Genomic DNA, 14,279 nt, shown 5'->3' on the forward strand with positions numbered 1-14,279 from the left:
TTCAAGAGCGAGGGAAACATTTAGCTTTATTCTTTGATGAGAAAACTCATTCTGCTTTCCACACAGCCTGTTGAATCAACATCTGTAGTATGGCAGTTACAAGCACTCACCTTGTGCTTATGACAGGTCTACCCTAGAATTACTTTGCAAACATTTAAATTCATCTTGTTTTTGTCAATGAAGGGATGAGGATATTAATGCAATATTACCTGTGCCTCAGATATACATCACACACCGACAGTGAGCCAGAAGAAATGGTATTTAATTATAGTATGCATCAAAATAAATTTCATTCCAAAGATGGCTTTCCAGTTCATAATGATTTATTATTTGTCATCCAGTAATTCTTACTAATCCCAATGAGGATTGGGACCCCGTTGTGCTAGGCATTGTACAAACACAAAAGTAAAAGATGGTCCCTGCCCCCAAAAGAGAATCTGCTTCTTTTATATTTAGTATTGATCATTCTGTTCACAGGAAGACTCTAATGAGGTTTACCCTTTTTAATTGCTCATGGAGTTTGGAATTAAGGCACCTGGTAAAAAACTTTTCAGAAGTGTCTAAATGGTTTAGGAGCCTGTCCAATTTTCAAGTGACTTAGGCATTTAGGAACCTACGTATCATTGCAAGTAAACAAGATGCAGGTCCCTAAGTCCCTTTGAAAATGGGATTTAGGCACTTTTGAAAATTTTACACCAGATCCTTAGCTAGTGTAAATCAGTGTCACTCCACTGACTTCAATAGAAGTATGCTGATTTACAATCAGCTGAGGGTCTGGCCCAGTATCCCTTTTTTCCTATAGTAGCTACAAGCTGGGGAGATGCTAGCTGTCTGATTTACATTCTAGAGCGGTTAGCAGGATGGAGAAAAGTTCCAGTATCTCGCTCCAAGTTTGGAGGAGGACCCAGAGGAATTTGTTATTTGTGCGCTCCCCTGCTGGCTACTAGTTGATCACTTGGTCTCCTTGCCAAAGGCCTTAATTCTGGTCCCTCCAATGTTAAGGAAAGTTTCGTTATGGATTTCAAAGGAAGCAGGATTAGACTCCAGTCTTCTGTTGAAATGAAGTTGGAATGGGAAGAGATAAAAAATTTGTTAGCTACACACCCCTCCCAAATGGGCCTTTAGCTTAATAATTCTCCCCTCTTCCAGGAAATAACTTTCTCAAATACCTCTACAGCCAACAAGTAAAGAACAGCCCAATACAGCAGTTCTGCCAGTGCATCAATGGGTGGCAATGGAGATATGCACTCAAAGCCATCACAGCCCCTTTATGGTCATTTTCCAGCATGTACTTTTCCGGTTTAGGGCCAGGTTGTGATACCTTTATCCATACTGGACTAAGTAGTACCTCACACTATGCGTAGTCCTACTGAATTCAAAGGCATTACTTGCTGAGCAAGACACTATTCAGTCTGAGTCATGGTATGACAATGAGGCTCTTTGTGGCAATGGGTATCTGGCTGTCAGCATGAAACACTCCCACTCCTGGCACTAGAGATATTGTATCCAATTGCAGAGGAGGGAAAGCCAGCAACAGGCTAGGAAGTAGCATCAGAACTATGGCCTTGGCTTGTTAATTGTAAAGGGAAAGTTAACAAGGCTTGAATGTAAGATAATTGGCTTATATTAATAGATTTTATTGGGCAGGAGACCAGGTGATATTAGGCAACAAACCCCTTCCCACTTCCGGAGGTGATATTGGAATTTCACTTCTCACTCTTCCCCCCAGCTCCAAAGAAGATCAGGATTTCTCCAAACCCCTTCAGAGGTGTAGAAAGTTCTCACTAAAAAGTATTGTTACCAGCCCATTCAGGTACATAGCAGCAAATGCTACAGGCTCATTTGAAAACTGCCCACATCTGTAAGCTGAAAACTCCCAAAGCAGTCCACATGTTTTAATTCCCTCTTCCCTTGCCCCTAAACATTCTCACTCAAAATGCCTACATGTCAGGGAATATCAGAAATTTTTGAGCTCTTGCATATTGGCAGTAGCCACCAGATGGATGGTGCATTTCATGGTTGCTGGGTAGCCAGAGGTTGGGTTATGTATTTCATTCCTGGTCCTTCACTAAATTTGGGTTCATATTTGCCTGGACTATTGACCAAACCACGATTTGTCAGCCTTTAGTAACAGCTGTACAAAGGATGAGCTTATGTCTGTCCTCACAATTTACTAGGCCCAGGTGTTTCCTCACGATTTTGTTCATTTAAAGAAAGAAAAAGAAAGAAAGACCTTCAGTTCTGACCTTTACAAAAAGAGAAATAAGAAAAATGTTGGCAATATATACAGGTGGGGAAATTGCACTTAATTACAGTAGTTTACATCCATTGGACAAAATTTACTTCTTTAATATAACTCTCTATGTATAGATGGAGATGGAAGGATCGGAGAGAAGTTTATCTATATTTACAGTTTAATTGGCTCAGTTCAACAGCACATGCGATTCCTTCTTCCAAACTCCACGTAACTGCTCCAAGTCTCATCAGTCCATTTGGTGAAGGAATATAACTTAAATAGTTTTGATCTTTGTCTTCCTCTTCTGTCAGTCATCAGTACATTTTGTTCTTATTTTCTCATGAGAGCCAATGCCCTCTCAAAGGCAAATACTTAAATCCTCAAGACATCTCTTGGAAATACTGCATGAAGGAAATGGAAAAGCACAGTCTCTGGGCGTAGGCACTTCGGTCCTGTCAAGTCACAGAAGGGTGGCAATTAGTCTTGAAGCGCCAGTCTTTTTCAGGTTAATGGGCTTCTCGCTATGGCACTAGACAAGCTGGCTGAGCTTCGCTATGGCAACACGCCTCGGACTTCGTTGGTTACCGGCGTGATGTTGTGGAAAATAAGTTCCTGTTGCTAGGTGCAGAATAAGTGAGGTGTGGAACATCACCAGGCTTGCAGGGGACACTGGGAGGGAACAAGCAGGATGCATGAGTTAGAGAGCGAACAGAAAAAAATGTTGCAATGTGCAGAGGTGGAGTCATGGGACCTGGATGATTTTATGACACTCGGGATTGAGCTTCCAGGACCATTCAGGTGTTCATAAAACGTTCAGAGTGATACAGACAGTAATTCGTATGCTGCCTTTCCTTCCATAATATTACAGGAGCAGAACATTCTGTCCTGAACCAGGGCTCCAATGTGCCAAGCAGCCTCAGCGCCACGGATTTCTGCTAGTATTCTACACATCCCAGTAGGTCCGTTTATTGTGCTAAGATCCTCAAAAGTATTCAGGGACCTAACTCCCCTTGGAATGAATGAGAGTTAGTCCCCTAAAGGCTCTGGATCATCGAGATCAGTCCTGTTTATACTAATTCCCATTAGCCCCAATGAATTCAAAGGGAAATACTCCAAGGTTGCAGATTGGGCCGATAGCTCTTAGAAGATTTTTATGCAACCAGTACACTGGGTCCAATCCTGTCAGCTGACTTGGTAGTTAAGGACACTCATCGGGGCCCAATCCAACTCCCACTGAAGTCAATGGGTGTTGGATCATGCCCAAGGTCTCAAGAGTTGCAATGGGGAACACAGTGGGAAAATAGTTTTCACGCCAGATGTTGCAAAAAAAGGGCCTGTGTGTGCCCAGCCTATGGGAGAAATTGTTCCAAGATCAGTTCATTCGCCTTTTCAATGCTGCCAAGATCAGCCAAGCGTATGGAGATCTGCTGAGTAAATGCAGTCACACGAGTTAAAAGTTGCTGGGGGTGGGGGTGGGGGAAGCTCATGTTACATACAGGCCAGGAGTTATGACCCTCTGATGGCTTTTTCGTGACCTATGTAAAATGAGTTGAGGATCTCAATCCCAGATCCACACAAGTATTTAGGCTCCTAGCTTGCTGGGCCTCCATGCCTACAAGGTAGGTGTCCACTTCACATCATCCACGCAACTGGTGCTGCCTTGCTAGCACTCAGCAGAAAATGGGACTCACTTCTTGCACCTAGAGGTGGCCCCTCCAGATGAGAGTTGAGGCATATTGACTACTGGGGAGCATAGGAGATGCTTGCCTTGCAGCTGCTTCTGCTGTGTGATGGCTACACAGAGGACTCCAGTCTCACCAGCACTGACTAGAGAACAACATGCCCCTCTGCATTTCTTTTCTCGTCTGCTCGGTTCATCCTCTCTCTTCCTGCCTCACCTCCCCAGCCCCACTCCTGACAAGGTGCATGTGGCATTTCAACAGAGGCTCCAAAGGAGGGAGAGAGGTGAGAGCATACACTGAGAACCACTTGAACAAGGGCAGGAGGGACAGAGATGAGCCCTTGGTGTCCCTCATTGGTCAATTATTTTCCACCTGAAGGTTCCATGATCCTTCACTCTCCACCCCCTCCCATCTCGCCTACTCAGTTCTTCAATTTTCAGATTTTAGGTGGAGAATGAGAAAGCCTGGGGTGACCTTGTAGATTCAGTGAACAACAATAAACATCATAACTGGGAGATAAGGAGCCACCAGGAGGCCTCTATGACATGTCATTAGAGATGGGCCTCACAACTATCTGATGTTTGCTAATGCAATAAAATGGTGGCTCAGCCTTAAGTGTTGTCAAAGGAACTGGGAGTTATTTACCCCTTCCAAGTCTAAACAACCATCTGATAAGAGATCAGCAATGTGGTGATCAGCCATGTGGTGCTGGTGAGCCCAGCCCAAAGGGGCGGCTTAACCACTTAAGGCAGCATTCTTCACTGTTGAGCCAGAGACACCGGCTGTGCTCCTCTTCCTGCCTCCCAGCAGGATGGGGATAGAGCACTGCGACTGGTCCATAGGGCAGGAGCGGGAGAGCCACCGTATAGGTCAGAGAGCAAAGCCTACCACCAAGCTACATAGATAAGCCCCATCCACTTTTGGTCTGCCGGAAGGATCCTGTGAAAGGCTAGGAGAGGGAAGATGAATCCCGGATAGGCTTCGCATGAAATCTCTCCTTCGAAATGTCTCAAAATCTTATACATACAGGAATTTGCATTGGACATTTCAGACTTTCCTGAGGAAGGAGCACCCTGGCCCCCCATTTTTATTGGTCTGTCAATCAATACAGATTTCCCATCCTGACCAAGTCTAAACAGTGGCATTTACCTATTTAGGAATGGGAGTGGAGACCATCTGAGGCATACCCTCTTCTCGCCCTCCTCCACACACACACTGAACGCCTTCCAGATACATTTCTTCTTTTGTACCCATTCTCTTCCTCCTGCAGCAGCCCATCCTCATAAGATATTATAATGCCCTTCTTCACCACACACCACCACCACAACAGTAGTTTCCAAGAAAATGGTAGGGTCCTCCTCCTACTTTGACCTATTTAAGCCACCGCTTGTATGTGCCACTCTCCACTATTAGCTGGGATGGTCAATCTGCTCAAGTGCATAAGGTTCCTCCTACTGACTGTTCTAGCAACAGGCCTCAACCCAAGGAGATGTACGTCTTGGAGATGAAGGGTCTGATTTTAATGCTCATCGCTGTATATGTGCAATGACTAAGTGGCCATGCTGTCTTATGCATTCAGCTGTGGCTGGATACAAAGCTATTTTAGCCCTGGGCCTTGTGCATTTAAGGTGAGTGTGTCTACCTGCACATGGCTTGGCACAGAACTTTACCATTGGAACCACTAGCATTATGCTTTCAACATCAGCACTCATGTCCTTCTGAACACTCAGAGCAAAACTCTAGTTAGCAACCAGTTTGAGGATGGGGGTTAAAGGATCCCTGTGAAGACACGTATGAGATCAGGAAACAAAAACCTTTTTATTAAACAAAGCCTTTTGACTCTTTTTTTGTCCTCTCAAAATAGAGCATAAATCAGTTAAATGATCAGCTGATGCCCTAGGGGCTGATCCAAAGCCCCCATCTAGGGAAAGGCTCCCACTGACTTCCCTGGGTTTTAAATAGTCCCTTAATGTCTTCTCTTCAGAATTCTGCTCACCTCTTGCTAAAAGCAGTAGGTTGCAATGAAAAAAAAAATCAATGATATTTAAGATGAAAATTATTTCTTGCCTTTGCCCCTAAAGGTCAAATGGTGCCTGCAGAATGGATTATAGAAAAGCAGGCCCATCTATGCATACTTGGACCGGGACACTTAATAATGAGCTTTGGGACTGCTGAGGGTGAAATTTATTCCAATGCACAGACCCTTGCATCACTCAACTCCCACTCTAGCCCTACTCTTGTGGACTTAAAATGGGTCTTAAGTGGTTCACTTGCCTGGTGCCAGGCCTGTGCCCATGGAGAAATTTCATTCTATGCTCAGTACAATTTGCATGATCAGGTGCTATGGTTGAGTAACATGGTATTTGCTTATTATGCTCAGCGCTTGTTTGCATGGGATAAAACAAGAGTACATTAAAAAAATTCAAGTAAAATAGTGGGGGGGAGGGAGGGGAAAAGAGTGGCTTGATTATCTTGGCCAGCCATGCTTCAAGGTAGCTGATCATTCTCTCCAACGAAGGGCATAAGCCGTCATTAGGCTCCATGACAGGCCTAGCGGGTAGCATCGTGCGCTATTTTGATTAAAAGAACATTTCCTGTATTCAGAGGGCTTGTTTCAACAGGCAAGCATCAAAGTCAACTAGGGGTAAGCCAGGATAATTAATCAAGAGAGAAGTTAGGGCTGAGCGCACACCAGATGGATTGATAAAGCCTTTCAAAGGAAATGGTATTCCCTAGGAGTGCTGATGCGCCTGATTGCCCGACTGATTGAGATTTGTGGGCACAGATAAATGTTTTCCCTGCACACTACAAAGAGTGGGAAACCTGACAGGAGTTGCAGGGGCAGTGGGATTTGGAATTACACTTTCACCTTCCATTTTGTGAGAGAAAGGTTCTGTGGCGGGTCCCACACCCGGGGCCAGATCGTCAGCTGGCATAAGTGTATCTCCCTTGACTTCAAAGAAATGCCGCCAAATCACACCCACTGGGGATCTGGCCCACTGACTCCAATGGAGTTGCATCAGTTTACACCAGCTGTGCGTCTGGGTCATTGTCTTGGGTTGGTCTTACACAACCCTGTTTCTTCTCATTTTTAATAGTGGCAGATCCTTCCCTCTGCCATCCTTGCATGGAAACTTTAAGGGCATCAATGAAGATGATGCAGCAATTCCAAACATTATTTGCTGCGCATTTGTTGCAAAGATTTTTCTCTTCCCACCGTTAGAGCTTAGCAAAAAGAAGTTTATCTGAATACAAGTTCAAGGTTGTCTCCTATTTATCTAGTAATCAATAAGGGCCACATATTTCCCACAGTCCCCAGAGCACTTTTTTTTTTTTTTTTTTTTTGAAAGGGGCTATTGTCTGATCTGGACACTAAAAAGGTAGGGCCTGATTCACCTTCACTGGTATAAATCTGGTGTGATTCCAATAAAAGTTTGGGGACTAGGGACCAGATTCACAGCTGGTATAAATCAGCATAGCTCTATTGACTTCAATGGAGCTGTGACAGTTTTTACCAGCTGGGGATTTGGCCCAATAATTTCAATGCTGATACACACAAGCTGAGGATCTGGCCCCAGATTCTGATCTCATTTCCACTCATGTACATTTAGTGTAACTCCAATGACTCTGACAGTTACACTACCTTGTCTCGCTTACAGTTTAGAGCCGGTCTCTCAATATGATCATTCATTGTCATTTTCAGTAAGCCTTGAATGACAACAAAACAGCAAAAAATCATTTTGATTCAAGGAAGTTAAATTGACTTTGATGGAGTTATGCCAGAGATGAACTTGTCCATTGACTTTGCTGCACTTATCAAAGGCTCTGCATACCACCTTCAAAAGACAAGCCTGGGAGCTTGAATTCATAACTTTGCTAGACACTAAAAATCATGGTCTTCATAAAGACACAGGATTTATGATTTATTACAACAATCTCTAACCCACTAATCTCCCTCTTTATCCTATGACGACAGGGGTGTTAATGGGCCACTTCATCTTACATTGTCTTAGAATCTGTGTGTTAACTACTTATGCTAAACAATCTGTTCCATCTTATATTTAGCTGGTGTGACACTCTGAGTATCTTTCCCAGACCTGAAGAAGAACTCTGTGTAGCTCTTTCACCACCAGAAGTTGGTCCAATAAAAAGGTATTACCCTTACCTACTGTCATAAATATAAAGGGAAGGGTAACCACCTTTCTGTCCACAGTGCTATAAAATCCGTCCTGGCCAGAGGCAAAACCCTTTCACCTGTAAAGGGTTAAGAAGATAGGATAACCTTGCTGGCACCTGACCAAAATGACCAATGAGGAGACAAGATACTTTCAAAGCTGGGGGGGGGAGCGGGAACAAAGGGTCTGTCCGTCTGTGTGATGCTTTTGCTGGGAACAGATCAGGAATGCTCTTCAGAACTGCTGTAAAAAGTTAGTAAGCAATCTAACTAGAAATGCATTAGATTTCCTTTTGTTTAATGGCTGGTAAAATAGCTGTGCTGAATGGAATGTATATTCCTGTTTTGGGGTCTTTAAGGTTTTGCCTAGAGGGATTCTCTATGTTTTGAATCTGATTACCCTGTAAGGTATTTACCATTCTGATTTTACAGAGGTGATTCTTTTACTTTTTCTTTAATTAAAATTCTTCTTTTAAGATCCTGATTGCTTTTTCATTGTTCTTAAGATCCAAGGGTTTGGGTCTGTGTTCACCTATGCAAATTGGTGAGGATTTTTATCAAGCCTTCCCCAGGAAAGGGGGTGTAGGGCTTGAGGGGATATTTTGGGGGGAAGACGTCTCCAAGTGGGCTCTTTCCCTGTTCTTTGTTTAACACGCTTGGTGGTGGCAGCATAGGATTCAAGGACAAGGCAAAGTTTGTACCTTGAGGAAGTTTTTAACCTAAGCTGGTAAGAATAAGCTTAGGGGGTCTTTCATGCAGATCCCCACATCTGTACCCTAGAGTTCAGAGTGGAGAAGGAACCTTGACACCTACCTTTTGCTTTTTAAAACGAGTCATAATAAATCAACACAGCTTGGTGTTACATCTTCATGCTAGCCATTTTTGGGGCCAGGTTTTAAGAAGAAAATGAACTGGATTCACAATGGGTGACAGGTGTTGGGCTGAGAGCTCTGGAGACTGGAGTGAAGTCCTCCATATATACACTGAATAGGCACAGCCCAAGCCATGCGAGGACAAGCTTTCCCCTAAACAGATCTGCCAACATGCCTTAACTCTGCTCTGGGATCACATATAGAGGTAGGTGAATAGCTCACTCTCCACAGCCCATTCACGCTGGGCCCTCTCCTTTGAGTCTGCCATTAAGAATGCCAGTTACCAACATGGACACTTGTGCACTATGAACAATCCTGAGACCACCCATTAATTTCCACGCAAAACATTCAGCTGCTGTGATTTATATTATGCACCGGTCATCCTGGTATTTAGGGCTGAATATCCAACACTATCCACAAACAGCAACACACAGGCCTTTGGATCAGCTTTTGTGAATTCTGATGTGGTCCCTGAATATCACTCTTAGAACAGTGGAACTGAGAAGCAGACACTGGGGTTTATTCACCACCAGATGTATTGGATTAAACTCCCATTAGCAGTAGCAGGCGTACCAGGGAAGTACACCCTGAACCGTTCACACTGAGAGAATCCTATCCCACTTTCCCAGTATGCGCCATTACCTGTTTATTGGAAGACATATTGGTTAATGTACTGATGCTGCTGGTATCTGTGACCACCATGGCTGATGGAAACCGGGAAGTGTGGGAATACTGGGGAGGCTCCTGCTTGTGTGCATACACTATGAAAATGAAGAGGACAGACAGCAATCATATAAATGTCTACAGTCTTCATGCAGATGCAAAGCAGTCAAGCCAAAAGGTTTTCAACACATTTGTGGGGGCTTTTTTTGGAAAAACAAATAAGAAGGAGTTCTCTGCATCCTCCTTAGAGGTCTGGAGAATCCACCTGATTTCTCTGCAGCAGCATGCGGAGAGATTAAAGATTAAAATGGCCTGGTTTGATCCAACAGCTGTAGACCCTCAAACCACTTTCTGGGAGGCCATTCTGCTGGAGAACCAAATGTACAAGCCAGACAATGAGAAGGAGTGCTGGACAAGAGCATTGGAGGCAGTGCAGGAAAATATCCTAGATGAAGTCAGTGGGAGTTTTGTTTACCAGGCTGACCGGGAATCGGAATGCCTCATGATCATTAAGAAGCAAGCTCTTTGTCCAGCTGAAAAGTGTGAAGCAACTTCCCATCCTGTTCTCCTCAGACAGGAAAAAGGTAAAAATAATTCTTAACTCTGGTTGGTTGTTTTGAAGGGCTTGTCAAAAACCGTTCGATAGAAAATTGGTTTTTTTTGCAAAAAAATGTCTGCTTTCTGAAGAAATTTTGGATTTTTTATCAAATAATGGAATTCCCCAAAACTGAAATATTTCAGTTATGAAATGCTGCTGCAGTGCCTCATGAGAAATGTAGTTCATGTTCCTCATGCTTTAATTCTTCTCTATGGCTGGTCTCCCCAGACAAACTTCATATCCCATGGTGCACTACTACCATATAACTGCCATGAGGTACTACCTCCTCTCATCAAGATGAGACAATGATGCATCTTGGGAGATGTAGTCTAACCAGGGACCCTAGTGGAGAGAAGAATGGATGCATGAGGTTCCTGAACTACAACTCCCATGAGGCACCACAGTGGTATTTCACAATCTAACTATTTTAGTTTTTGGACAAAATATTTTGCACAAAATCCAAATTTTCTGTGGAAAACATACATACACCCCACCTCCTTTTCTGACCAGCTTTAGTGTTTCGCAAGATACTCCATCTGCTGCTGCTGTCAAACCTCAGTTCGAGGACCTATGTTATATTCACCAACTGGCTGGCCAAGAAGAATTGGAAGAGTCTTCCCCTCACAGTCTCTGCTACTCCTCAGTTGGCCAAAGGCTTATTCTTTAGTTAAATGAGGCCCCTGGCTGCCTGGAAAAACTAAAAGCCAGGTATAAAGGCCATGTATTCCATTTGGCAAAACACCTTGTTAGTCACAAGGACCAGGCCAGCCTGCTTACTGCCTTTTTATCACCAAGGCAAGGATGTTTTAAAAAATTTGTTCTTAAGCCTGAGAATATGCTACAGGTAAACTACACCTGAAAATGCAATAAACATAACGGGAGCATACACTAGTTTACAATTAGACTGGGGTCTTGGAAAATAGTAAAATTGCAATTCACTTATATTATGCAATTAGGCATCTCAACCGCATTGTACATTTAAGCATCTTGCAGAACATGATTCCCCAATAATTTGGGGAAGGAAACCCTGGACACAAAAGATTTCTTACTCTAATCTAGGTCATAAAGTTGTTGTTTTTTTTAAATGATCATGAGAGTGTAAATGTATTGGACACAATCTGAAAATTTTTGTTCATAGAACTATAATATGAGAAAAACTCAACTAAAAAAACATCAACAGACATAAAAACAAAGGCATCATTTGAAGAACATACAGGTAGTTCATCCTCCCCCACATACCGATGTTCTAACTTCCTCCCCGAAGTGCAAAGACCATAAGAAGTAAAAGGAAATGGTTGGGATTGTCAAGGAGACTAAGGGAGTTAGGCACCTAAATCTTATGGATTTTTACTGACTCTCTTTGAAAGCCCATGCCAATAAATACAGCCATATGGAAAAAGTTATCATCTGTCGCCTGCCCAAATGTCCACAGAGCTAAACCTGTTTATTTTTCAACACCTGCCTGGCCCCCTAACTCCAATAATCATGTTGAGTGTACCTTAAAAGGGTGGTCCTATCAATTGCAGTTAGAGAAGAACTCAAAATTTCCTTGGATAGCACACTACAGGCAAGCACAGGCGCTATGGGGACACAAACAGAAGATCCTCAAACAAATTCTGCTCTGGTGTAAATCCAGAATAACTCCGCTGACATTATTCTGAATTTATGCCCGTGAACGAGAGCAGAATTTGGCTCCTGGATTTGCAGACTGGGGATGAGGAATAAGTTTATGCAGAGGGAAGGTGCACTCTGTATTCTAAAAGAGGAGCAAATACATGTACTATGGAAGGGTGAGACGGGAGGGATGTAACAATAGGGAGTGGACAGCATTAATTGCCCTGTGTTGGTTCCCTCTGATGAAAACTGAGTAATTTCCTCTTTGGGTTCTCACATAGTCCTGAAAGGTGAAGTTCTGGTGTTTTCATTCCCCTGTGCTCTCTGGGATTAAAAATTCTTCCATAGTGCAGCCTTTTTATCTGACTGTTTTAGGGCTGGAGAGTCTGAGATTCCCCCCTGAATCATTCTACTTTGGAAAGGGAATGTCCTAACACCTGCAGGAGAAGATGACCCCAGTCATGAGTTCGAACCAACGAACTGGAGGGGTGGAGAGGGCAGGGAGGGGAGAAAGCAAAGTTAATTCAAAATGTATTTATGACAATTGGCAGTTATAATGCAGCTAAATCCTTCCCTTCAGGCCTCAACAAATACCTGACAAGATCCTTACTGTGTGAATTCTGCAGCTGCGTCACTGTGGCCATAAAAGGCTGCTGTGTCATATGGCTGGGCGACTGCTGCATGAGTGGCTGTTGATGAGGACTGTGTAGCTGCTGGGAAAACTGGACGGGTTGTAAAGCTGCCAGACTTCCGGCAACACTGTTGATAACAGGGACGCTCTGTGCCTGGGAAGTATTTAGACCTATGAGAACAGAAGAGAACGAAACAACATGTCAAGATTTCAGTGCAGGTGGAATCAGAAACAGAGACAGCTGCTGCAGTGGAATAAAAATTGAGATGAATGTTATCTTCGTACATTGGAGATACCCACTAGGGTTGTGCTGTATGCTGTCTGCTTCTCTCTGCAGTACAGCAGGGTGTGCAGTAAACCCTAGTAAAGGAAAATCAAAGGGTTTTATCCCCCTCTCAAATACATCTGTTTTCACAGCTTTCAATGGAGTTCCTCATAGTTTATGCCTAGAGCAGCTGGTCAGATCAGGTCTTGAACACACTGGGTGAAATCCTGGACCCACTGAATTTGATGGCAAAACTCCCATTGTCTTCCACAGGGCCAGGATTTCACTCATGACACAGAGCCACTGCTTCCCTTCCCCTCTGAACTTGGTGGCGAAACACCATAGCATGCGGCAACACCACAAAGTGCACCAGTGCTGGAATGAAGAACATTACTGTACCCGACTGGAACCACAGAGGAGGGGGGATTCAGAGCTGCAGAACGGAAGTTACTCACATACTGCTTCTAAACATACCAGCCAAGGGGATAAAAGCCCCATCAACAGGAGTGTACTGAAACTAGAGAGTGGCGAGGCACTTACTTTGCGCGATTGCCATGACGCCGGAGAGCGGTGTCATGATGAGGTTCTGGGACTGTTGTGGGTTGTGATGGGGCAAGCTGTGGATATTGGTCAGGGTACTTACAGGGGGCAGCCCACCTCCCGAAACAGAGATCTGTCAAGAAACCAAAAGGGACAACAGACGTCAGAGGTGCAATGGACAGGAGCTGGGTGACCAAACAGCTCCTAGACAAACAAAAGTGACTTTGGCTAGGGCCAGCCATACAGAAATGACTCCCTTCATGCATGATGAGGCCGTTTCACAGAAAAGACAAGCAAAATCATCTCATGGAAAGTGATCCAGTCAGTCGGGGGGGACTCCACAGTTTACATCAGTTGGAAGCTCTCTGGGACAGGAACTCTCTTTTTGTTCTATGTTTGTACAGTGCCTAGCACGATGAGGTCCTGATCCATGACTGGGGCTCGTAGGTGCTACTGCAGCACAAATAGTTAAATAAACCACAACAGCAACAGAGAGAGGCATTTCAGGAAACCTGCTTCCACTGCTCCCATCAGTCTACCAGATCCTAAATTTTGGATCCTCAAGTCACACTGCAAAAACTCATCTTTTTGCCCAGGCCTTTTCTGAGTAAACAGCAATGTCGCCAATTCTTGAGAGTTCATTGCAATTTTCTTGGTATTTAGTGTTTTATTCTTAAAGCCTCAGATCCTGGAGTCATGTGATTATGGGAGAGTCAGAGGTTTCATTAAAAAAAAAATAAAATAAAGCACAAAAAACCCAATAACTTTCTAGCTCTCTGGTTACAAAGGAAAGGTGAAAAATTTGAATAATAAAGGTTAAAAATACAGAAGGCAAAGAACAGACCCCACATGTATTATTTTTAAAAATTTCATGAACTTTTAAGCCAGTTTCATCATTTTAGGGGGCTAGACTCATGATTTTTGAACTGCTGCAGCTGGCAATACTGAAACAGGCTATATGGTGGAGGAATGCTAGTTAAGTGACTCTGGTTAGGTTTAGGATC

The 14,279-nt window shown here is 43.7% G+C and overlaps 1 protein-coding gene across 1 annotated transcript in view; it reads right to left on the minus strand.

Moving 5' to 3' along the window:
- Nucleotides 1-246: 246 nt before the first annotated feature.
- The window catches only part of HNF1B (HNF1 homeobox B), a 61,520-nt gene continuing 47,487 nt past the window's right edge, over nt 247-14,279 (minus strand). Inside the window, 4 exon segments of the mRNA XM_073315733.2 lie at nt 247-2,905; nt 9,607-9,725; nt 12,450-12,641; nt 13,276-13,408. Coding sequence (XP_073171834.2) covers nt 2,885-2,905; nt 9,607-9,725; nt 12,450-12,641; nt 13,276-13,408 — 465 coding nt within the window. The 3' untranslated portion in view covers nt 247-2,884.

This window comes from Lepidochelys kempii, chromosome 17 (assembly GCF_965140285.1).
Source record: "Lepidochelys kempii isolate rLepKem1 chromosome 17, rLepKem1.hap1, whole genome shotgun sequence".
NCBI lineage: Eukaryota > Metazoa > Chordata > Testudines > Cheloniidae > Lepidochelys > Lepidochelys kempii.